Source organism: Nuphar pumila, chromosome 7 (assembly GCF_984573655.1).
Source record: "Nuphar pumila chromosome 7, dmNupPumi1.hap1.1, whole genome shotgun sequence".
Classification (NCBI taxonomy): Eukaryota; Viridiplantae; Streptophyta; class Magnoliopsida; order Nymphaeales; family Nymphaeaceae; genus Nuphar; species Nuphar pumila.
Genome location: NC_143255.1, coordinates 11,052,439 through 11,079,703, shown reverse-complemented (window position 1 = coordinate 11,079,703; position 27,265 = coordinate 11,052,439). Strand labels below are relative to the sequence as shown.

General features: G+C 33.9%; 2 protein-coding genes across 2 annotated transcripts in view; both read right to left on the bottom strand.

Moving 5' to 3' along the window:
• The window catches only part of LOC149831126 (putative LRR receptor-like serine/threonine-protein kinase At1g56140), a 248,331-nt gene that overhangs the window by 173,045 nt on the left and 48,021 nt on the right, over positions 1-27,265 (bottom strand). The gene's annotated exons all lie outside the window — the stretch shown is intronic.
• LOC149831127 (putative LRR receptor-like serine/threonine-protein kinase At1g56140) overlaps positions 7,458-27,265 on the bottom strand; it is a 39,469-nt gene continuing 19,661 nt past the window's right edge. Inside the window, exons 2-4 of the mRNA XM_090013692.1 lie at positions 18,313-18,689; positions 17,998-18,196; positions 7,458-7,504 (exon numbers count right to left, since the gene is read on the bottom strand). Coding sequence (XP_089869818.1) covers positions 7,473-7,504; positions 17,998-18,196; positions 18,313-18,689 — 608 coding nt within the window. The 3' untranslated portion in view covers positions 7,458-7,472. The remainder of the gene's footprint in view (positions 7,505-17,997; positions 18,197-18,312; positions 18,690-27,265) is intronic.

The window sequence follows — 27,265 nt, the reverse complement described above, 5'->3', positions numbered from 1 at the left end:
AAGAATATGATATATGTGAAAGAGTATGATATTTACGATTTTAGTGTTTTCAGTTTTACCGAGATTTATAAATAAATTTATGCAAGTTCGTGAGGTCTAAATTCGCATAAAGAAACCTATGATTTTGGATTTAAATGAGTGTTGGATATATCTGATGGACAGGACAGTATGATTTTGGATTTAAATGAGTGTTGGACATATCTGATGGACAATACAATTTTATCGCAAAAATACCTAAATTTGCAGTTGCAAAAGGTAAAAGTGTCCTACCGATATTTGATATTTAGGATTTTGGATATCAAACGAATATAAGAAAATATAGAGTTTTTAAGGAATCACGTCAAATTACCCATACAGTAGAATCATTTTATGTATATATTTTCTACTTACAATCCAGTTGAAATCTGACTCAATCTAATCTCATATTCTCACTAATAAAAACATTAAACATGTAGATCACTTCTTTGGCATTAGATGTGAGAAAAAAACGCATTTTGCTAAGGCGATTGTAAATGCAATCGATTTTTGCAAACATTAACCTTTTCTTTATATAATAGCTATATTGAAAATTCCATCAAAATTAAAGCACTGCATCCATACCCAGGTGTCATAGTTTACAAAAAGAAATCTCAGCGTTTGACATATAATTAAGGGTGTCAACGGGTGGGATTTACCATATAGGTTCAGGGTACGGTGATAAATAAGAAGACCTGATTAAGGCTCGGGTCCTAACTAATAAATGGATCTGAGTATAGTTTGTGAAATTTCATACCAAATCCTAGACCGACCTGAGTTTCTATTAAAATCCATAAATTTTCAATGTAAAAATGATAAAAAATATATATTATTTTACAGGTTCATGTAGTTCTTATTGGGTCAGAGTATGTTTTTTCTTATAGTAGACCCGATTTGACTCGGGTCTGCACCCGATACCATAACCTAAAATTGAGGCAAAGTCTGGTTCCACCTGAGTCTGATCCAAACCCGACCCGTTGACACTCCTACCTATAATGCCCTAAAACTTTCAGGCTAATTGCCCACACAGGCTCCGCTCATCTGGTAGGGCCTACTGGTAATTGTCACCAATTGACGGGATGTGGTTGAGGCTGGGTGAATTCCCTGGTGAGGACGAGGGACCTCATTGGTTTTACCAACTTGACGCAAGCCAACGATCGGTCGGGGATGGAATTTTTCCTTGGATTATAAAAAAAAGAAAAACTTTCTAGCCAATCTTTTCTAAACTAACATTTTTCTGTACGTTGACCGTAGTGAGGAAAACTCCATTTTAACATGACTTTTTTAAATCAACATCACAAGGACACGGACAGAATGGGGACTCAATACGACTGCGAGATGCAAATACATGAATTTTTTAAAAGTTAGGACGCTAGAATAGTTTTATTATTATTTGATTGAAAAAAGTTGCTCTTTATATAGTTTAATATATGACAATATATTGATTATTGAAAAGATTATTAAAACATTTAAAAAACTATTAGAAACAATCAAATAATGTGAGTAAGTGTCGTAGTGTATCCCAGCTAGGGGTGTCAACAGGTAGGGTTTGGTTCCGACCCAGGTAGAACCAGACCTAGCCCCGAATTTTGGGTATGGTATCGGATCTGAACCTGGGTCTAATCGGACCCACCATAAGAGAAACCATACATGGACCCGATAAGAACTACATGAACAAAACCCAGGCCATACCCGGTAAAACAAATTTTTTATCATTTTTACATTAAAAAATTGTGGGTCGTAATCAGAACTTGGGTCAGGCCCAGGTCTGAAATAAAAAATCACAAACTATACCCATGTCCATGTATTTATTGGACCTTTGGGTCTGAACCCAGGTCTTAATCTGGTCTTCTTATTTGTCACCATACCCGGACCCTATAGGGTTTGGTACATCCCTATTCCCAGCCGTATTATATCCCTGTGACATGAGATGTTAAATGGTGACATGGTTTTAATAAAACTTAAAAAAGAAAACCAAAAGAACAATTGAAATTTATCTTTTTTGGGTGATGGAAGAAAAACTCAATTTTTGATAGAAATGTTTAAAGATTGTATTTAGAAAAAGCATTTTTAAAAAAAAAACTCTTTAGTCTCGAGTTCCAATCATGTCAATTCTTGGATTTGAATTTTTGTCTGTTGTTTTATTACTCAAGTTTTTAAGTTGCTTTTTTCACTTGCGTTGTTTTTTTTGAGGAATGTTTTGATTTGCCATTTTAATGCAAGCTTGCACAATCATGGTTTTTTGTTTTATCCATTTTTTCATGACTCAATTTTTTGTCATAGCTGCTTCCTTGTTGCTACTTTTCCTTTGACTTTTCTTATGCAGGCTTGGGCGCAGGGCGATATAAACGGATCGGATCTAGACCTTATGCAGGTATTATTAAACCATCAGTGTTTGAAATTCAAATGTGGATTTGAACTTGGTTGGAGAGAGCTCCTCATACCTGATTAACTAATGAACCAAGCTTAATGGGACTAGTCGAGCTTAACCGAGCTCGATTGCCTGTTCGAGCTTGGCTCATTTATACCTATCGAGCCTGAACCCTTGTTCAAGATCAGCGTATTTATTTTTTCAAACGAGTTTGAGTTGAGCTTAAACCGAGCTAGCTTGGCTAATTGTGCTGATCTAACAATGGATAGTGAAGATGCTAAAGCACATTCCCACCGTGATTTGGGGGGATCGCTCTCCTAATATGAACCCATTAACCTAGCTTTGGTAGATCTTATAAACTCTTTTTTTGAAATAATCTAAGGAAAACGCCATCCCCCCTTCACGATATACCATCAATCACCCACCCTCCAGTTGGTAAAACCCTTGTGGTTCCCCTGCCCATCGGAGAGGGCATCCATCTTGGACCTTGTGGCAAAGGATGCCACCCGCGAGCTCTCATGAAATTTGTTATATATTTGATTTAAAAAGAAATTTTTCATTTCAAAAAAGTGCATAAGGATAAGATTTGGTCGGATACCCATTGGCCATCTTTACTGGAATTCATCCGTGGACTTTGTCAAGAAAATGACTTGCCATTGACTAATTCATGAAAATGACTTGCACATGCTTGCCTCTTATGTGGACTCAATGGAAAGCCGGGTATAGCTTGTACAATTTCATATCAGACTCTGGATCAACCCGAGTTTCGATTAAGACACGAGATTTTTCAATATAAAAATGCTAAAAAAATATTATCATTTGTAGCAAAAGGGTCAAGGGCATGTCCTTCCTTGCTTGAAATATCAATATCAGAAATGACAAATATACGGATTAGGGAATAATTATTGTCTAACCTACACCCGACGTATGTACTTAATCAAAATGGCCTTCGAGAGAATGCAAATAAGGTCATCGAGGAGTTACGATCGTGGTAATCACATCATTCTCAACAGTAGAAATTTATTTGATTTTTTTTGTGTTTTTGTATATATTACTCATTGATTTGTATATAATATCATTTAAATATTTATATGAATGAATTTTTATATAAAGTCGTTTGTTTATCATTCATTTGTATATAATGTCATTGATTAAACGTTTAAATGGTTTAAATGTAAAATTGAAATCACTGTTAAATGTTTAAACTCAAACCATTATTGAGTGTTTAAATAATTTAAATGTTCAAACTAAAAGCATTGTTGAATGATTTATATATAATGTCATTGTTTATATATTTTTGAATCATTTGAATGTCTATTTGCTTATATTCACTATTATTTGGTTTGTTATATGTGAAAATCAGTGAGTTTATATATATATGATTCAAAAAATTTATAAATTTTTTGGGCATATTTAGCATAATTTTGCAAATATATAAGTATGATATTTGCGATATCTAAAGATTCACAAATAACTTCATGCGAGAGCATTCAATATATGCCCCATGAACTTTATTTGAATAAAAAAAATTCTTTTAAAAAAAGTGCAAAAAAGAGGTTAGGTATAAAGGAGGTTTAGAGGTTAGGTATTAGAAATGCTAAATGGGTGAGATTTCTTGGCAGTTGAACCAAATATGATCTATATTATATGTCCATATACTATATATCAAAACCAATATCGGATTGAAAAAACTTATATATGGACGGGTATAGTTAAATCTTGTTCAGAATCTAGCAAAAAAATGTGATTTGAACTAATCTAAACTATTTTACCTTTTTTTTGCATAGAAATGATAACATTTTACATATTTTCAATGGATCCAATACCAGATGTTTGAATATAGTGAACTAGATCCATAATAGGATCTATTCTAATTCGAAAACCACGTCCACTGCTATCAAGATTTAGGTGTCAAAGGGTCAAATCTAGTTTGGACCTAGGTGAGTCCAAATCTGGATCCGACTTTGAGGTGATAGTACCGGGTCCAATCTTGTCCACTGTAAGAAAAACTATACCCGGGTCCTATAAAGATTACTTGAACCACACCTGGTCCATACCCGACAAAATAATGTTTTTTGTTTTTTTTAATATTTAAAAATCATGGGTCTTTGGGTGGGACTCGGGTATGGTATGAAATTTCACAAATGTGACCTGGTTTCTAATCAAACACGTTGGGTCTGACGCAGTTTCTAATCAGACTACCTTCTTTATCATCAAACCCTAACCCTATATGGTTTGGCACCAGTTGGGTCTGGGTCAAACCTGGCCCATTGGCACCCCTAAGCTTGACCGAACCCGTGCACAACCTATTTTCCTACCAAGCTAGGAGTTAAATTCTGATATCTATTTTATCTAAAAAAAGAACAAGAAAAAAGACTGATTTCTGAGGTTAGAAGGCTTCCGAACTTTTCTACCCTATGCATTTCTTAAACTGGAATGTCCTTAGAGGCCATATGATTGCATTGGCAACTTCTTCCAGAGCAGAAACTGGCAATTTTTCTTCAAAGACAATTTATCTAGGAAAATTTGTCAGACCTCTCGCATGAGGTCTAACAATTTTTCCTGCAGAAATTACTTTTCTTGATGATAATTAATTTTATGAGGTGTTTGAGGGAGTTTAGAGAAAGGTTTTGGCCCCACTGTTTTCTTGAATAAATTTATTAATTATGATTACTTTCTCCGGGCAATCAAACAACTTAAAAAATAGTTTCAATATAAGTGGACACATCAACTCTTATGTCCTCTTTCCATTCAATATTCTTTAACTAGATTGTGGGCTTCTTAAGTTTGATCATTTCGAGATTCCCTACGACTAGGATCCTTATAATTATATTTTTTTGGAGACTCAAAATTTTCTTTCATTAAAAGGGGAATACCTAGAGCGGTCCTGCGCTCCATATGGGAGGGTGGATTTTTTTGGTCATTTCTTCTTCTTTTTTAATGCAAGATTGGCTGCCTGCAGAATTCAAACATGTATTTCCATGTCGCAACACTTCACCATTTACACCAAAATTAAAGTTCTTATATGGAGCTACTACTTGGTGTCTCGTGCCTTTGAAAATTTTGGTTTTTCTTGAAAAAAGATCATCATATATAAAAAATAAAAATATTGCCAAAACTATTTTGTCTCGTTAATTTCATGATAAAAATTATAATATTTCAAAACAAACTATATTTTAAAAACATTGTATCTTTTTTGTTCAAAAAATGACCGTACTGAACGGATAATTTGACATGATTCCTTAAAAACTCTACAATTTCTGATATTCTTCCAATGTCCAAAATCGTAAATATTGAACATCTTTAGGACCCTTTTATCCTTTGCAACCGCGAATTGATTGGTTATTGTGATGAACTTGTACCACTTGTCGGTTAATGCAAACTCTCACTTAAATCCAGAATCACACATATTTATGCAGACCCCACGAACTCATATAAATTTATTTACGAAAATTCAGTGAAACTGAAACCACTCAAATAACAAATATCCTACTTTTTTGCATATATTTTACAATTTTACAAATATTTCAACCTTTTGCATATACTTTGGGAGGTTCACATAAATATATGTGTAAACCTCCATTTAAAGGGAAACAAGTAAATCTCAAATATTGTACTTAAATATTTACAAAATTATTAATATATGTGATTTTTTTAAGTATTTGCGGAGTTCTCGAATCATATATATACTCATTTTTGTAACTAGGGTTTGTTATTTTCATTTGTGTCTGCAAAGAACTTTTCTATAAAACCCTTGCAACGATTCACATGTAATTTGGCTCTATATTTCGAGGAGGTTGCGGTATCATCCTTGTCATTGACTTCTTTATCTATAGGTTCAAATGGTGGATTCCATATAATATATACATATGTATTTCCACGTGTATTTCAGTTTAATATGGCAACCTACAATCAGGGGTGAAAACAGATCTAACTCGCGATCATTCAATAACCCCATGAGTATTTTTATTTGGTTGTTGATATGGATATTTTTTATATGTTTCTTTATGTTGTCATTGACTTTCCAAGCCACCAAATTTACTATTTAGAGTTTTTTCATAGAAGTATATATATTTGCTTTTATTATAGATGATTTATAGTTGTTTGCTTATTTGTTTTTGTGTTGGTATAATGTGGCTAGGGTTCACTGTACACAAGCATTGAAGATCTATAGCGGTTGTTGTAGACAATCAATGATGACGTCTGAAAGAGCTAAAGTACTATCGTAGGTCTGATTATACTAATTGGAGATCTATAGTGGTTTCCAAAAATAGTATGTTTAAGAAATTTAAGGTTTTGATATCTCATAAAATTAGATATGCAGAAGACTTAGCGAGGCTATGGTATAATAATTCTCTAAACTTAAACAACCAAGAAATATTGATAGATGTTGTGAATGATGATGATGTAAAATCAATGTTATTTAGTAGTGATATTTACTTGGATGTATCCAAAGTTAATCAAGGAGTTGTTGATAAATGAAATGATGCAAATCCCGTAGAGAATGTGCATGTATCTCAGGCACCATCTATAGAGTCGAGTACTTTACCGATTATCTAACTGTTTCAAACAGTGAATGATATTGATGTAGTATATAATCAATGGATCAATACAAAGGATATGGAACCATGTGGGTAAACCAGTGTATGTGATCTTCATCGTAATAATTTGAATGACATGCAACATTTTCAAGCATACGACAATGCTAGGTACAAGTTGTAATTTTAATATAATTTATGGTTGAGATGTACATATAATGATGAATGTGATATTTTGATGGTTAATCTTGAATGCGGTGATATATGTAACGACCCAATCTCATACCCGTGAAAAAGTGGTAATTTTTTTTAAAAAAATGCAGAAACATTCTCAGAGACCCAAGGCCTTTATAGTTAAACACAACCACCACCACAAGGGATCTTATACTTATCTTTAATACCAAACCAATCCAAACTTTATTTATTAAAATGCATAGAGTCGGAGACGTAAGCAAATAAAAATATAAATAAAGCAAAAAGAACAAAAGAAGAGCCACGTCGTCCAAAGGAATATGTTAAGCAATCATGTAGTCTCCTCGTGACTCCTCTCAAATGCAAGTCGCTTCACTGGCCTCTGAGGCTAAAAAAAAATACAAAAGTAAGGTGTTAGAATCCAAGGAGTTCTGTGTATGAATCCCTCTAATGAAACAAATAAGTATAAAAAATACATATAAGATTCATGCAATAATTTAGAAGAATGCATTTATGCCAATTTTATAATTTAAACAATCATATAAGTAACAGGAAACAAATGTTAAACAAGATAGAACAATTAATATTAACAGAGAACCCTAATTATATATTAAAGATATGTTATCATGCAATAGAGAGCACATATCATGTATTCATCCATACATCACAACTAAGGAAACAAGTAAATATGCAAGATCTAATAAATAGCAGGATTATGTATGAATAAATTATTATCTTTTACCAGTGTACTCTTTTCATATACATGCCCTATTAGATGCACACAATTTAAGTTCTTTTTTTTTATTACTGTTGCTCGCGGATACACCAAATGGGTAAAATCTCTGAGATCAAGTTAGGTTTTCAAGGTAGCTTAGCACATAATTTATATGTTATTACTGGGTTCCAAACTTAGCCCTCGACCGAAACAGCCTTCGAAACATTAGACCACCTATCTAATGTTGTAATATCACGTATTTTCATACTTAGCCATTTTCAGATTCTTCAAAAATTTAGCTAAGTATAGTAGAAAAATCGTTTGAACCTTGATTTTTTATTGATGCTTTTGAGTCTGGGCTTGACTCAGGTCTCATCAGCTAGGTCTAAATGAGCCACTTAAAATATGAGAAAATGTTTTATTTTTGACCTTTAAATTTAAGCAAAATTTGGGTTATTTTTGGGCGAAGTTCAGAATTTGATATTCGTGTAATATGTCGTTGGATGCATCTTAGAATGCCGAGCGCAACAGTATGTTACTTTTTCAAATTCGAGTTCTGTTTCCCCCGAAAATCATATTTTTTTTCTAAAAAAAAAGCAGTTTGGCGAACTGGATTTGGATTTGGATCTAATAGTTTTGGTCTAAATTAATATGGATTTGGACTCTATCCAAGACCCATATTAATCTGGATTTGGTCCAGTCCAAAATTCATTTGGATTTTTAGAGATGGATTTAGATCTTGGATCCAGATCCAAATCCATGCCCAACAAATTTATAGCTTTAAATTCATTTAGGAGCTTTAAATTTGAGTTAATTAAGGTTAAAAAGCCTTCCTAGTTAATTTGGCTATTTTTGAAAACTTTTAAATAATTATTAATTATTTAATACTAAATAAATAAATAATTTTTATTAATTCTGAAATTCTTATTGTTAGGGTTGTTTAGGACTTCCTAATCAAGTCCTTCTACATGCCTAAAGAGACCCAAGAGAGATTAAGAAAGAACTTTTAAAGAAAATTGGAAACTTTCAAAAAGTCAAACTTAAGAGTTTTGAAAATTTTGGAAAAGGGAAAGAGAGTTTCCTCAAAAAAGGAAACCCTCCTTCTCCAACCCATCTAGAGAGGTCTGGAGAAGGGGAAGGGCACCACCTCCCTCTTGGCTTATTTAAACATCAAAAAAAAAAGAAGGAAAGAAAGAGAGGAAAAAAGAGAAGAAGAAGGAAGAAGAAGGAAGAAGAAGAAGGAAGAGCCTTCTTCTCCGGTCAATCCAGTTTTTTTCACCATTATTTTTCCTTATTCTTTCAATTTTTGCAAAGGTACGAGTCTCCTCTTTTGAATTCAAGTGAGAAATCGAATGCCGATTTGATTTTTATGCAATATCTTGGATGAAAATCCATGAAAAAAAATGTTTCTATGCGATATCTTTACTCTTGAGAGTTGATAGACAAGGGGGTTAGCCTAAATCGTATCAAGCATGGGTTAAGAAAAGAATCAAATCTGTATATTTAGGTACAAATTTTTTACTTTACCAAACTTGGATTTTCTCGGCTGATGCGAATATTGATTCTTGATTAAGGTTTTGATGGGTCTGAGCATCTAAATTTACCACAGTCATAATACAAAAATATTGTTGTGATTATTGTGTTTGGATTAGATTTATTTGGCTTATCTTTTAAATCTGCAATGTTCTTGAATTGATTTTCTTTTTTGGTTCATATCGCCGACCCCAATTGTTTTGGGATGAAGGCGTAGTTGTTGTTGTTGTTTGTTGTTATTGTTCTTGAATTGAGTTCACACTGAATGTAGTCTAATAAGTTGGATTGATGCTTATATTGAGTTTGAGTGCACAAAACTGTTTTTTATGCACAGTCAAGATCGGTGCTCATGTTGTGATTGAGTCTGCGTAACTGTTTTCAAAGTCGATTTTCCAGTTTAAGAAAAGGAAGTCTGAATGGTTTTATAGTTCTGAAATAAACATTATGATGGAAAATTGTGATATACCTATTTTTTTGGTTATTTTCAGTAAAAATGGCCAGTTTCCTTTTATTAGAAATCGCGTGTGTGTGATGACGTTGATGTTGGATCATACTTGTTAACATATCAATATGTGTTTGTTGGTTACTCGATTTGTACAAGCAAGTTAGTCAAATTTATCTGAATATGCACGACTTGGGTTTTCAGAAATCCTGAACCGTGGGTATGAATCTGATTATGTTAGTCTACCCATATATGCTTTCAAATTTGATTTTCTGTAGTCACGGGTTATCACAAAAATCCATGTTTTCTTTTATGCACGCACGTGTTTTTCGTCATAATGTGTCAAGTTTTAGATTCTAGTTAAAAAAAAATCATGTTCATGTCATATTTAAGTCGGGCTTTGGATTTATGAACAAAAGAAGATTTTTAATACTTGTTGAAATCTGGAATTTGTGAGAAAATAAAACCCATATTTTATTGACAAATCCAAAACTGTTTGTACTCGAATTTAATTAACTAAGCTACAAATTATGTGTTAAAAGTCTAGTTTTGAAATGTTATTGGAAATCTGAATTTTTGGTTAGTTCACTTAAATCCGATCCTAGAATTTAGTTGACATGCCTTAAAAAATATATATACATTTTTGTATATGGGATTGCTTTACTTAAAACGTGAATACTTCTATTAAAGTATGTCCCAAGTCTGATTCTCTTAGGGACTTTGCATATTCAAATATGAATTTAGCATGTGGTAAAATCTAATTTTTAGCATGTTATAAAAATTCGATCTCTAGCATGTCCTAAAAATCTGATTTCTAGTAAGTCCTACACTTTCAATTTTTGTCTGTTAAAGAATTTGATTTCTAGTCCTTCATAAAAATCTGGCCCGGGGTTGACCAGACCAGACCCAGCCGACTAGGGTCGGCTCGGTTGGGCCTGTTTGAGACCCCAGCCGGCTGGGTGTAATTTTTGCAAAAAAAAAAAATAGGAATTATATTATATATATGTTAGTATAGTTTTGCACAGGCTACACTGATATATTTTTTTATGAACATATTCATGTTTAAGTGTTCAATTGGTTTGTATATGATGATTGTTTAGCAATATATTTAAATAATGTTTATGCGTATTGTCATGCCTAATTACAAAGTGATCAACATACATGTGTTACGAAAGATTGTTAGCAATGTGACAGAAATTGTCATAGGTGCTACCGTGATTTAGCTAAACAAGTAATTACTTTTGGTTGCCATCGTACAAGCTGTTTCCAATGCTTAAACTGAATGTCCTATGCTGAAGTAAATGTGTTAATCATATGGTTGTTCTCTTATGCATGGGCATACATGAAAATGATATGGGTTACATGTAAGTGATTGCATGATATGTTCACACATTGCTTAAAATGATTTGTAAGTGAAAGCATGCATTTGACATGAATATGTGCATTCAATGAAATCATGCATTTGACATCACTGTGCGAGTTAAATGAAGGCATGCAATGAATGTGAAGTTGTGAACTCATGCACATGCATATGCATATTATTGTTCTATTCCACATCTTTAAATGACATATATGAATGTGCATTATGTAGCATTCAAAAGTAATGCATTGTGATATGTTATTTACGATTTTTACATATGGTGCATCGATGATCTAAATGAATCATTGTGGGCCTGGTGGGCCACAAGCTTTGGTTTGCTCTTTTATTTATTTTAAAGGCATCACAGAAATCACATTAATATTTTGCACTATATTACATCGTTCTTTGCTTTTTCGTTGGCGGTGGTCCCGTGATGGTTCTCATAGAGGAATATGCAAGTTTTTGCCTTTGTTTGCATGCTGAATTGCAAATTAAAGAAATGGGTTAATGATAATCAAATAGAAACAAAAGAATAATGTAATATACGTTTTGAGATCTCCCATCGAAAGAATGTGAATCTTAGAGTTTCGATTTTGGGGGACCACGAGGATACAAAAACTCTGTGTGCACTAATGATTTCTCCTGAACCCGATATTGAGGTTCTTTTTCCTGACCACGATTTTAGAGAGAGTCTGCCACTTTACCTGTGGGTGGTGTGTAGTTACAACTATAATTTTGGTATACCAAGAAAGTGACACTATTGGATGTGGAGATCCTTAGTGTTCCGACATTAGATGTAGATGTCTAATGTTCCAAACGTGATTTGGTCGAGGGCCAAGTTTAGAATTCAGTAATAAAAATATAACTTATGTGCTAAGTTACCCTGGAAACCCTACTTGACCTCAGGAAATTTTACCTGTTTGATATATCTACGGGCAATAACAATTACAAAAAGGAACTTAAATTGTGTGCATTTAATAGAGACATGCATATGAAAAAGAAAACTCTAATAAAAGATAATAATTTACTCATGCATTGTACTAAACTCATGCATATTCCTGCTATGCATTAGATTATGCATATTTACTTATGATATATGGATGAATGCATGATATGTGTTTCCTTTCGCATAGTAGCATGTCTTTAATGTTTGGTTAATGCTCTCTGTCGATATAAGATGTTTTCGCTTGTTTAGCAATTGTTCTATATTACTTGCATGATTGCCTAAATTATGAATTTGTCATAAATGCATTTTCTCTAAATTATTGCATAAATTCTTATCTGTATTCTTTATGCTCATTTATTTCATTGGAGGGATTCATATGCAGAATTCCTCAAATTTTTGATACCCTACTTTTGTTGTTTTTCACAATCTCAGGTGATCAGTGAAGTGACTCGCTTTTGGTTGAGCTACGAGTGCTACACGTTTGCTAGACAACTTCACAGATGGACAACGTAGCTCTGCTTTCCTTTACTTTTCATTTATATTTAATTATCTACGCACTTTGAATTTTCTTTATGCAATTGTCTCGAAATTATCATTAATTATTTAATAAATATTTGGTTTGGTTTGGTATGGATGATAAATGTAATGTCTTTTGTGGTTGGTTGTTTTATCCAACTAGGAGTGAAACTGTAAAGGCCCCGGGTCTCTGTAAAGGTTTTCGCAATGGTTTTAAAAAATCGCATTTTTAAGGGGCGTGAGTTGCGGTCGTTACAAATGTCGGGGACACCAGGGACCACCCATCTATAAATGTCACTTTTCTTGGTATACCAAAACAATAGCTGTGTCTACACACCACCCCCAAGCAAAGTGGTGGATTTTCCCTAAAACCGTGGCCAGAAGAAGAACCTCAATATCAGGTTCAGAAGCAACAACAACGCACACAGAGTTTTTATATCTTCACAGTCTCCAAATCGCCAAGCCCAAGATTACCTTTCTGTAGAAAGAACATTAAGAGATCGTAAATTACACTGTTCTCTTTCTTATCTTGTTATTAAAATCAATTTCATAAATTTGCAAATTAATATGCAAACATAAGCTCGCAAGTCAACATGCGCAGTTCTTCACGGTCTACCACCCATGGCAACAATAGAATAGTTTAATTAAAACCATAATATCAAATATGCAATGTATAAATAAGTAAAGTAAAGAGCACACCGGCTCAAGGCTTCCACAGCCTATGATGATCCATCTTAATCATCTATGCATTCATATGCAAAAAATCTTAAGAAACATGTCAATGCATTATTTTCATATCACGTCTTTCGATGCACAATCATGAATGCCAATTTAGAGATATGCATGAAACAATAATATTCATATGCATGTGTTCAATATTCATGTACATGTACTTTCATGTGACCATTCCACAAACATGCTCTCATTCATGAATCATTTCAATTTGGAATAAGTGAACAATTCATGCATTTATGTACATGCAAAACACACATTAGTTCATGTATACATATGCATTTGAAACAAATTTTATATTGTATAATATTTAAGCATGTCACATAAATTTAAAGCATGTGAAAGTTTTCATTCACAACATGTATTAAAATCAAATTACATGCACATAAAAAAATCTGAAAATTTACATACATATTCAATTCGAATTCTAGAATGTGTCAAAATTCATATTTTGAAGTAGGCTGATCTAGCCTAGCTGATCCCGTCGGATGGGGTTCAACCCCGACCCAGTTGAACCCAAACAGGCTACCCGCATGTCCAAAACAAAGCTTTTGTTTTTTTAAAACCTTTTGTTTCAATTTTTTTTTTTACCGGTTGCCCCAACCGACCCTGTCAGTTGGGGTTCATGTCAAGCCCAACCGAGCTTAGTCGGCTGGGTAAGCTGGGCAAACCCGAGACTAGGCCTGGCAGGGGATTGCTAGGTCTGTATTAGTCCGACCACTTTAAGGTTTAATGTACATTGTCTAAGATGCCTTAACTGTATTCTATATTAATAACATATATCTCATTACATGTAAAATTGCAATATTATGAACATTAATACTTGTTGGCTTAAGCAGGATGTCATTTCCTGTTAGCTCCTTCAAGCCATGCATGGTTTCTTATCATGGACACTTGTCTTTAAGAAATCAAGACCAGAGATTGTTGAGCTCTTTAGTGAATATATTTGTTATCTAGTTTTATCACAATGAAATATACTTTTATCTTTTATATTTTCTTTTATGAAATAATAAATTTTTTGTATGTGTTTTTTTTTTGTTTATGATGTACATGGGTAAGTGAAACTTGATAGCACTTTGATTGTTGCATTATATAATAAATTTTCATATACTTTCAGTTCACGAATTAAGAAAATGTCAAATCGTTGTAACTTCAGTATTTAAGAAGGCCATAGACCTGTATTCTACTTCTGTATTGGTTGTTATAGTTTGCTGCCTTTTGCTATATTGCTCATGGAATAGTACTTTTTACCCATGAACACATATATAACCATATAAGGCTGCCCCAGAAGGTCTGGTAGAACCGACTTGCCGGGCTCGGTTCTGCCAGTCGGGTAGGCCCAACAGGGCCTGCGACAGGTTGGCTCAGTCTGGCAACACCCGACAAGTGTTGCCAAGCTTGGCTGTGCCCAAACAGCCTGCTAGGACTGCCATAAACTGGGTCTTACCCAGTACAAAAAAAAAAGAAAACAGTAATGCACTACATAAATTTTTTTCAGGGCTTTCAAATACATGCATACTCTAGGTTTACCATACAAGTACGTGCAGATTTCCAGTCAATTGTGCTTAGGCAAGTAGACATACAAAATAAACTTGTATATGCATATTCACATTTAAGAACATATGCACATTCACATTTGCCTAAATACATAGACTTGTTTATGCTGAATTTTCATGATATTTTTTATGGCACACTAGTATTAACCTGGGTATGCATTCATACAAAAATGAGACCAAGGATGCATTGACCTTTATCATGCTTATGCAAATTTATATTGAAATAGGTGTGCTTTCATAAGCCTTCGTGCCCTCCATGACTCTAACCCATTAGATAAAGCATGAGAATCGAATCCACTTAGAATCAAGCTCATAGAATAATGTTTATCATAATAAAAATTTTGTTTTATCAAAACTAAGCATGTACAAAATTTTATTTGAGAAAAAATGAAAAAAATTACATACACATCCATGAAAATCGCTGTTCATCAAGAAAGAAACTCTATACAAACACTTCTACCCTAAATAAATATTTTGTTTTAGCACGTACAAAATTTTGTTTTATTGAAAAGATAAAAAGAATCAAGAATACTACCATGGAGGAAGATCTACGCATCATCATCCATATGTTTTTGCAAAAACATAGATATAAACACTCTTTTCATAGATTTCTATCAAATTATTGCATGAAAATCCAAACTATATCAATTTTTCACTTGTTTCAAGAGAGAAAACCCATACCATGAATACAAAATTAAAGAAAAATGATGATAGAAGTTAAAAAACGTGGATAAATGGTTGGAGATGGCCCAAACTCCTCCTCTTCTTTCTCCTTTTTCCTCACTTTCTCTCTCCTTTTTTTTCTTCTCTTTCTTTTCTTCTCTCTCTTTTTGTAGTCTTTTTATAGGCCCCATAGGGGAGGTCACCCCTCCTTCTCCATCCCCTTCTAGATGGGCTGGAGAGGGGGTCTCTACTTCATTTGAGACTCTTCTCTCCCTTGGTTTTCTGGAAATCTTACTCTATAATTGACTTTTCAAAAAAAAAAATCAAGACTCTAAGTCTCTCAAACTTTCTTAGAGTCTTCATAACTTCAATAAAGACTCTATCTAGGAGTTCTAAACAAACATAAAAATTAAAATTTGAAATTAATAAAAATTAATTAATAATTAATTAAATATTTTCAAAATTCCAAAGATAGATTAATCACTTTAGGGGTCTTCTTAACTCCAGCTAACTTTAATTTAAAACTTTAAACTGAATTTAAAGCTAGACTTTCATTGGACATGAATTTGGATCTGGATCTAAAATCCAAATCCATATCCAAAACGAAATTGGATTATGTTCTGTATCAAATCAAGATTAATATGAAACTTGGATAAGGTTCAAATCCATATTAATTTGGATCATAAGCATTGGATCCAATCCGATCCAACTCTGGATCTAGTTCAATAAACTGCTATTTTTTTTATAAAATATGATTTTTGGACCAATCAGAATTCGAATGCAGAAAATTAAAATATTGTTGCGCTCAGAATTTCAAGCCGCATCCAACGATATATAACTTGAATACAAATTCCAAAATTCTCCTGAAAATAACCTGAATTTTACTCGAATTTTACTTGAATTTGAAAGTAAAAAATTAAACTTTTTTTCACGTTTTAAGTGACTCGTTTAGATCTAGTTGATGAGACCTAGGCCAAGCCCAGACTGAAAATCATCGGTCTAAGATCGAGGTTTAAACGATTTTTCTCTCAAACTTAGCCAAATTTTCTAAAAAAACTGAAAATGACTAACTATAAAATACGTGATATTATAATATAAGTCCCACCATTATGATTGACTGATACACAAATGTTGTTGACCATACGTTGATCGTATACAATATGCACATGCAACCTAATACCATGTAAACAAGTCAGGCTAAGTGTACCTACTTTGAAAAGCCAAAAAATAAGGAAATTGAATACCAAAACGAGATTCCGCTACCATGAAAAACCTCTCTTCTTTGTTGCAGGCCTACTTTCGATGTATGCACCACCTATAAGCGCACCCTAGCCATGGTCAAAACCTCAGATGGGGCGTGGGCTATGGAGGAAGAAGAGAGAACACAAGGAGAAAAAGAGAAGAAAGAATATAAAGAGAGAGAGAGAGAGAGAGAGAGAGAGAGAGAGAGAGAGATTAGTTTTTTTTATAGCCTGCTAGGCTTCCCAATGTCAATTGGTAAGTCTTTATTTCCCTCCTACTAGAAATTCTAGTTGGCTTATTAAACCCAAGCCAATTTAGAATTTTCAACCTATTAGGATTTCAATCTAAGATTTTATTTTATTTATTTATTTTTTCTTTCTCTCATTTGAATAGGTAGGTGGAGGCATCCAACCTCTTTTGAGATTCATTTAAGTATGGGTGCCCACCTAGGAGGCGTTCCACCATAGAGTCCAAGTCAAATAGGAATACAAAAGAAATCTTTTAAGTTCCCTAATTAATTACACTACCTCTCAATTTAGTAAAGTTGACATCTATCTTTGACTTTTGATTCAAGATAGTTTCCTAAGTGGTTTAGAAACTTAGAATGTAGGAATTCCAGCCAAGTATGATGGGCTCACAAGGAGGGAACGTCCCACCCTCTTTGGGATTTCCTTTCTACTTAAATGAGTTAATTACTTAATTAATTCAAATCTAAATTTAAATCCAATTAAGTTCACATTTCTAAATCCAAATCCAATTTACTTTTAAATCCATTTCAGATCCAAATCCAATTTTGAATCCAAATTCATATCAAATTAAATCCAATTTCAAATTCATATTCTAATTAAATCCAATTCCAAATTCGCATTAAATTTAATCTAATTTAATTAAAATTCTTAATTCAAGATTAATTAAATCCTAGTTACATTTAATTGAAAACCAAATTCACTTAAGATTCAAATTCAAATTCAAATTCACATACACACTAAATTATAAATTAGATACAAATTCAAATAAAATTAAATCCACAATTTAGACATAACATTTATTTTTATTGATTTAATAATTGTCAAAAATTCGCGTATTACACAAATAATCAGTCCCATGGTCTCATTCATAATTTCTGAAAGTATACTTAGTGCATCAATTGAGGTTACTTAGAGTTTCCTATGATACCTGGAGTAACACTAATTGCTGAAATGGATGGCCCATAAGTGCCTTGTACAGGAATGCAGCATGTTCCTTTTCCAGCCCAGAAGAAGTGGATTTCAAGGAAATTTTGAGATACACTGGCTTGAAAGTCGAATGAAACAGCTGTGAATGAAACACCACCAGCCTGCTTTCTTATGTCAAAGTCTTTAATTGCCAGTTTTCCCTACAGAAAGATAAAAAATGATTTCACATCATGATGGTTGTTCCATTTAGATATAAGAACATTAGTCAATGCAGCTCTACAACAAATGGTGAAGTGTCACATCCAAGGTAACCTGCCTGAATATAAATATCAAAAACACGTCTCCCAACACTCTGCCACGTGGAAGAATCTGAGAAAGCTGTCTCAGCAAATTGTAGGTTTACTGTATAGTTCCCATTTTCAAGGCCTAGGCCATAGTACCGTAATGATCCAGGTGACAACCTTGCTGTTTGGAACAACTCAGAATCTAAAGTGTTGGCAAATTGTGATTGGCTGTTCTGGATAAATTGAGGATTATGATTGAAAATAAACATCCCATTGCTACTGACTGCCCACTTCTCTGTATCAACAACAAAATAGGATGAAGCACTTAGCATTGCATTGTCTCTCTCAAACTTTATACCACTGGCAGATGTGATTTCTGGGCCACCACATTTTACTGCAAAGGAAGAATCTGTACACAAAGAGAAAGGCATCAGCACCTAATTCGTGTCCCAACTTCGATCCCATAAGATCCATGAAATAATGTCCATATCCACGTGTGTATGCAAGCACACAAAACAAAGAAATGGAAAAACAAGTGGACACACAAAAACATGTATGTGTACATGAACCATATTTAAATAACTTTCATATAGGGTTAATATACGATCAGGTTGCCATGATGTCTGAATGATTTTTTGTCTCTTTTGTTGTTTTTCATGAAACTAACCTCACAGATGTGATCTACATGGTTTGTTAGTGAAAATTGGCTCTTGGATTATCTGATTACAACAATAGCTATGATTTTATGAGATATAAGCATTCAGAGTTTCGCAAGAGCACTCAAGAAGAAGCACAAACGAGGAAGATCTTCATTACAAAGCAAAAGAGGAAAGATACATCTTAAAAAGAGACGTCCCTCTTTGGCTACACTACATGACAAAAACAGTTGACTCTCTACCTTCTTACTAAAATACAAAACTGCCCCTCAAATAATCTTATGTACAAGCATATAGCACAAAAGAACTAAAAGATACTTATGGTACAAACTCACATTACAAATACATGCACTTTTCAACACTCCCCCTCAAACTTGAGATGATGTTAGAGGAATCATCCCAAGTTTGGAACATCATCTCAAGTTTGGAAGTAAATGACTGAAAGTGTAAAGGAGCTAAACTCTTTGTAAACGCATATGCAATATGCTCCTTCGAGATCACATGCTCTAATGATATCTCATCTTCATAGGATTTCTTGGTAAAGTGACAATCAATTTCAATGTGCTTCATCATCTCACGAAATTTCAGTTTTTTAGCGATATGGATAGCACTTATATTGTCACAATACAAGGAAGTCCTCTCCGTGACATTAACACCAAGTTCCCCTAAAGGTCATTTAATCCAAATAACACACTGTTGCTTCTTGTTTTTCCAATAAATCAATGAGCTCCTAAAAAAAACACAAAATCCAGTAGTCGAGAAACGATCCCTAGTCGATCCTCTAAAATTTGAGTTATAATATGTAACGACCCGAAATTCAAGAATTTTTTTTTATATATAACAGCCAAAATATTCAATTTAAACCGGATTAAGCATCTCGGACACGCCATAGGGAAAATCAAAGCAACACCATCTATTCCATTTCTAATGAAAAATAACAATAAAATAAATGTTCTGAACATTGTAATATCAGAATTGAAAATAACTAATCTATTTCTAAACATCTTGGGAACATCAATAACTCATGTATCACGACCCGTACATCATCCCGCAACTGCTTTGATTCCTTTATTCTTCTCCTTAAAAAAATGGTAAAGTAATTGAAATAGACTACAACCACTCTGAGTAGAAGAATACTGTGATTTTGCAGATGTACTTTGTAACAAGCATGTGCATGGTAATTGAATTTTCAATAAAAATCACAGTTGTAAAACTTGTAAATTTTTAAGAAAAAATAAATAAAGGAATTACTTTAATTCAAGTTAAAAATGTGTTTTTATCTTTTATTGTCAATTTTGTGTGTTTTATATGCTTAATTTTATCTTTTTGACAAAGAAGGGTAAAATGGTCATTTTAAATCATTACGATAAATAAAATATTAATAAAATAGTTAATTTAATCATTTTAATGAGTCACAAAACCATTTAAATTTTTTTTAGGTGTTTTGAACTTAACAAGATATATTTTAATAGTTCTCGAAATAATTTTGTAAAAAGGGGTAATCCCTTGCACTTCTAGTTTCTGTTTCGTGTGGGAGTTCATAAGCCCCTATGTGCAAGAATTCGGACCACCGTAGGTGGCCAGACCCCTGTACCGCTTGTTTACGACCACCAACCGGGGGGGGGGGGATCTCGCCATTTTGGAATAACATTCTTTTCTGTTTTTCTCCTGTTTGTTCCCTTGTTTGCCCTTGCCGCACGACCCAATTGGGGTTTTGCAAAGTGCAAGTGCGCGAATGCCGGACTGACCGATCGAGAGTTTTATTTCTTTCATCATTTGCACTGTTGATGCCTAAATTCATGAATGCACGATATGTATTTGCTGATTCTCCTTTTATTTATATGTTAGCCAATTTTTATGCTTCACAGCAAAGCTTGTGCACTCGATTCTAGACTTTGGGAATCGTGTAGGGCTGTTGTTGCGTGACAGCAAGGATGTCCCTCATTTTAACGACTTGGTGTTGGTTTCTTGTCTCAGTTCGTATTCCCAAAGGAATACAAAATTTCCTTTTGAAACTGAGTACCTCAATTTTTGTGCCATCGCAAAGAGCGATGCTTTGGTCGGTGTGCAGCTGTGGGATTTACTCCACACGACTGTCTAGTTTTGTGTGGGCTTGTGAGCACACTACTTTTTTATTTTTCGCAAATCGGGTTACCGATTTGTGTTTTGATTCTTATCGCACGTGAGTGAAAGCGTATTTAGAATTTATCATTGTGTGTGCAGTTGTTGCGCTCTCTCCTTGTGGGAGGGACGAGTATGTTAAAATATGTATATATATATATATACATATACTTATATATATACACATACATATGTATATATAAGTATATATATACATATATTCTTCATTTCTCAATTCAAATACCCAATAGGGGTATTTTTGTAATTTTTCTATAATTTAACTTTTAGGTTTTTATTTTTATTTTTTTTCCTTTTCTTTTTTCTTTTTCTTTTTATTTTTTAATCATTGTAATAGGACCACTAGGGGCCCCACCATCTAGTTGTTGGGGCCCCAACGGTCATATATATGACCGTTGGGGCTCCCAACGACTAGAAGGGAGCCCCAAGTGGCCCCTCTCTCTACCTTTTTTCTCCTCTATAAAAAGAGGGCTCTCCCTCTTGCATTGTAAGGGTTTTTCAGCTCACTTTATTGTTAAAATGTATCTCTTTATATATATATATTTGTATATATATATAGAGAGAGATATATATACATATATACTATGTGTATATGTACATATATATCTCTCTCTATATATAAATATGTATATTGATATATCATTGTAAAACCCGATAAGAGTATTTTCATCTTTTTACCTTTTACACATATTTTAATTGAAATATGGTTGTATTTTTTATTTCATTTTCTTTTCTTTTTTTCCTTTTTCCTTTTGTCCTTTTTATACCCATTTTTGGGGTCCCAATGTAGCCGTTGGGCCTCTCCAACGACCACATTGGAGCCCCTCCAAATGGCTCCTTGTATTATAAATAGGGGACTCCCCCTTGTATTTCGATATTCTTGAGGGAGCTTTAGCTCCATTGTAAAAGGGTTTTTACCCTATTTTTCATAATAAAGAGATATTCTTTTAGCCTCTTGGCTTAACCCCTTTATGGGTTTATGAGTTTAACACTTTATGTGTTTTTGGTTGACCCTTAGTGGGTTTGTGTATTTGCACCTTAAGTGTGCATTTATGGGTTCATTATCGAACCCTTTATTTTCTTACATGGTATCAGAGCAAGGTCATGATCGGGTTGTCTTTTGGTGCATCGGAAAGTGTGTTACTCAAGAAATGGTGAAGTATTCATTGTTCTTCTTCTCTTTTTTGAAGTTATTCGGTATGTATCCCTTTTCTTAAAGTATTATGCATTATGAAACTATTTTTCTTGCATATATTTTGCACATTTAATATTTATAATACTTGAATCCTTTCTTTTCACATTTCACATATCACATTTCACTTGTTTGCATGTTTTAAAATATCTCCTTTTAAAATTAGTAAACTTGTTTGTTTTCTAAATATATGATTGCTCAAAAATGGGTCGTATATCATACTTTTTAAATTTGATGTCAATCCTACTTGAACTCGTATGGCTTTAGGAGTTTTCTATTATGTTGACTTCAAGTATTAAAAGCTTAAAGTTCATATTTTCCATGTCTTTGTGCATGTGTATCCATGCCCTTGTGCACTTGTGAATTCTCCTTGTGCCCTTGTGCACACTTCTTGTTTTTAGCATTGTGTTTATACACGAATATTTTTTAGAGATTTTTACATAAATGAACATATATGGTTGTGATAAAAATCTTTTGTATGTGTAGGAAGTTCTTAAAGAAAGTTTGGATGAGATTGAAATTTTTAGTATACGAAGGATTGTGATAATTCACATACTTCGCTACGCATTCATCGATTACTCATCACATATAATAGTAATTTATGTTTTTCAAAATTGTCTTCAATTATGTGAGCTTGATGATTTTTACATAATTGTTTCATGATTGACCTATAAGTTAACTTGTAAAATTATATATGTCTTCTTGCTAAATAAGTATTATTGGTCTTTGCTTAATAACCTTAACTCTCATATGAAACCTAATTTATTTTGAGGTCCTCTCTTGTTCGTGTGTCTTAGTGCATTTTTTGTGAAAATTTGATATATGAATTTGGTAATTCTTGAATGTGAATTTCTCACATTTGAATTAAGCCTTTGTCTTTCATTTTTTTTGTATGAACCCCAAGTGGTTCTTGTTAATGATAACTATTTGTGAGAATGCCACGATCCTTGTGAAAAGAAGGATTGTAAAAGTCCTTCAATGTTTTTGGTTTATTTAAAAAATCTTAGAAATTTTTTGTGGTAAGTATTAAAATTTCATATTGTGCTTATTATGCATAAGATCTTTTGGCATAAAAGATTTCATTTGTTTGGTTTTTTCTCTAATGGTGCAAGTTTATAAACTTGTTTGTTTGTGTTTTTCACATGAGATGTCCAAACCTCTTGATTATATCACTTCTATTAAAAGATGCCTACGTTGATCGTAATATGTTCTCATTCTCTTACATTGAATTGCATTTGTTGAACATATAATTGCACAATTGTTGCTTGAGAGGCTCAAGCTTCTCTCCTTTTACTCAATATATTTGTATTACATGCATTTGTGCATGTTTGCTTTATTTTACGCCTTTGTGCGTATTTGTTCAAGTGTAGTTTGAGTGCCTTCGTGCACATCTTTTGTGAAAGCATTAATGCTTGTTTGAATACTCTTTAAAGTGACTTTTATTTTTTAGTGCCCTTCTCATCTCAAGGCTTGTGTATGTATTGTCCCTTAGTGGACTTAGCTATTGACTCTTTTATTTGTCCATTGTAGGACATTGTAAGTGCTTGTAGCATTTTTATGTTTCCGCATATCTCATTACAATCAAGGAATATTAAAGCTTGGTTTTAGTCTTGATTATCCCAAAATAGTTCTTTCACATAGCATTACGTACTCGAAAGAATGTTGTCTTTAAATCGTATTCTTTACCTTTTATAGCACTCTTATGTTGTCCATCACAAGTTGTTATATAATGCATTCTTTTTGGCCTTGTTATTACATAGATGTTTGTTGGGGTGAGTTATGTGCACCTTGTGTTATGTCATTTTAGATTGTCAACTTGTAGTTTGACTCTAAAGGACATGTTATGTGATCTTTGATTATGAGTGTGTCACTCCCATTGATTTTATTATGAATGTTTTTAATTATGTATACATGTGATGGATGTTTAAGGTTTGAAACCATAGTGTTTCAAGGTATATTGAAAAATTGATGTTCTTTAATTGTATTTCCATTACAAGATTCTTTACCTCAAGTGTTTTCTCCTCTTATGCCTCTTATCTAAGTGTCATCATATGTAGACAAGACATATTGTTCACACCTTTGTGTGTGTTGGTAGCCCTTTGTTGGTTTTGTTCTCTTGGTCTAGTAGTTGAACACACTTGTCTTGAGCGTCATTATATGTAGACAAGGCACGTTGATTCACACCATTGTGTGTGATTTTAGTCCATGTTGACATTTGTGTCCTTGTTCTAGTCGCTGAGATGTATGCTCATGGTTGGCTTATTACACTCATTTCAAGTGTCATTTTATGTAGACAAGAGGTGTCACACCTTAGTGTGTGTTTTAGTCCATGTTGGCATTTGTACTCTTGTTCTAGTAGCTAAACATACTTGATTTAGAGTATCATTATATGTAGACAAGAGTTGTTTATTCACATTTTTATATGTGATTTTTAGTCCATGTTGACATTTGTACACTTGTTCTAATCGCTGATACACTCATTTCAAGTATTATTATATGTAGACAGGAGGTGTTTATACACACCTTTGTGTGTGTTTTTGGCCTTTAGTGGCATTATGTTTATGTTCTTGTTCTAGCAGCTTATACACTTGATTTATGGTTTTTGGAGGACTAATGAGGTGGTTGCTTGTAGTGGATGAATTATTGTTGAGATTTGCAAAATTCTATATTTATGGGAATTCTTAACTTGGTTTTGATTAACATTCCATTTATCATATGAGATTTCTTTCTAAATTGGTTCTTCGGCCTTCTAGTAGGCTTTTGTGTTTTCCCAATATTTCATTCTAAGATATGTAATCATCTTTTGAAATTTGAAATTTGGTTTTGATATAAGATTTTCTAACTCATGTTCATTTTATAGCATAAATGATGTGCGCACATGTTTTTCGAATCAAAGAATATATTTTGATTGCTTTTGTCTCATAAGTTAACATAAAACTTTTGAACTCTTGGGTTTATATACTTTGTTTTGGTTCATACATTCTCTTTTATCATATGCTCTTGAGCATTTCCTTTTTGAAATCTCCTTCAAGAGAATTGCTTTATTCAATAACACTTGTTTTTCTCATCCTGTTAGCTCAAGTAATATACTTGATTAAAGTATGATTGGAGCATGTTCATTATGTTCATTATGTTCATTAATGACTCTTTTAGTGTTAACTCATTTCATTACATGATATCGTATGCATATGTTCATAATGGTTTTTCAAGCCCTCATTCAATAAAGTTCATATATTTTTTATGTGTTGCCTCTTTGAAGGCTTCTAGTGTTGTCCCTTAGTGGACTATTTCTATATTCCCCATTGTGGGTTTGGGTTTGTCCATTCATTTGACCGTGTGAATGTGAAAATATCTCAAAAAAAAGAGATAAAGTGTGCGATGAGCACAACACCACCAATGTGCACAAATGCACAAGAACTGTAACGCCCCAAATTTCAAACTTGCGAACCCTTTTCAGAAAAACAGGCAAGAGACTAGAAATATCTCTTTCCTTCAGAGTTTGTTTATGTAATCAGCGGAAGATTTTTCTTTGGTAAATCATAAGGCAAGCTGACAACTTTGGGCACGTTAGCTAAAAGAACCAAAACTCACAAGATTCGGATATCCTAAGGGAAATCCGATACAAACCCAAGCGTCCAGGACGCGAGCTAAGAGCAGGAAGAAGAAGTCTTTAAGCCATCTTGCAATCGCGCCATTGCCCGTAGTGTACCTAATCATCACCTGTACCCATAGAATGGGTTAGTTTCGCGAAAAACTAGTAGGTGCACAAGAAAGACTACAAGGAACTGAATTAAGTACATTTAATTCAGTAGGCTACGCAGTTTAAAGCAGATATGCAGTTAAACAGGTAAGCAATGCAAGTAGGTGAATAGTGCAAACACGTAAGCAGTACAAGCGAATAAGGCGTGCGAGCGAGTAAGTAGTGCAAGCGAGTAAGCAGTGCAAATGCGTAAGTAGTGCAAACAGTAAGCAGTTCAACGCAAGTAAGCAGTTCAAAGCAAGTAAGCAGTTTAAAGCAAGTAAGCAGTGCAACTAACCAACGCAGCATACGATCAATTTGATCGTAAGCTGTGAACTACTACGCAACAAGCTTGTCCTCGTTCCTAGAACGAGGTCTCTGCATCTAATCACCATCAGGACATCGTTTGTCGCTCACTACTTCTAACAAACGCTTTGTCCTGAACAACCTTAATCTATTCTCATCTCTCAAAGTCTTACGCGGCTAACTGTTACCGGTTATGACACACTAAGGCGTCATACCTTCTCAGAGAAGCTCACCCTTCCGTAGAAGGTCCAAAACATGATCACTAACTCAAATCACTAACGATCTGATTCTCACATCTGAGTCATGCATGTAATCATGATAAAACAGAAAGCTGAACTATGAATTCATAGTTGGCTATCACAAACAATCTCAGAAGATCGTCACAGCTCACCATAACTTTTTATGGTAAGCGAAAACACAAGATCCACGTCGGATCGTTCGGTCTGGGAGTTATACGACCGGACAAGGAATTATCGCCCTAGAGGGTATACCTGATCTTGGACCCTACACTTCCTCACAGGAGTTCACCGTCTTTGCAGCTACCCATTCGTGGACAGTGTACATTCTCACAGAGATCTCCCACTCTAGCCGGGTCACCCGATCTGGGAAATGTATAACCTCGCAGCGAAACCTTTGGGAAAACGATCCCCAACATATGCCATATCCAATGAAAATCATTGCGATACACGCATCAACACAAAAGACCGCTCTTGGGGTCGATAGCTACTAATACCAACAACAAGATCAACGTCGGATCACCTGGTCTGGGAAATGTATAACCTTACAAGGAATTCCGCTCTAGATGGTATACCTGATCTTGGACCATACACTTCCTCACAGGAGTTCACCGTCCTTGCGGCTACCCATTCGTGGACAGTGTACATCCTCACAAAGAATCTACCACTCTAGCCGGGTACCTGGTCTTGATCATACACGCCCTCGCAGATAATCCT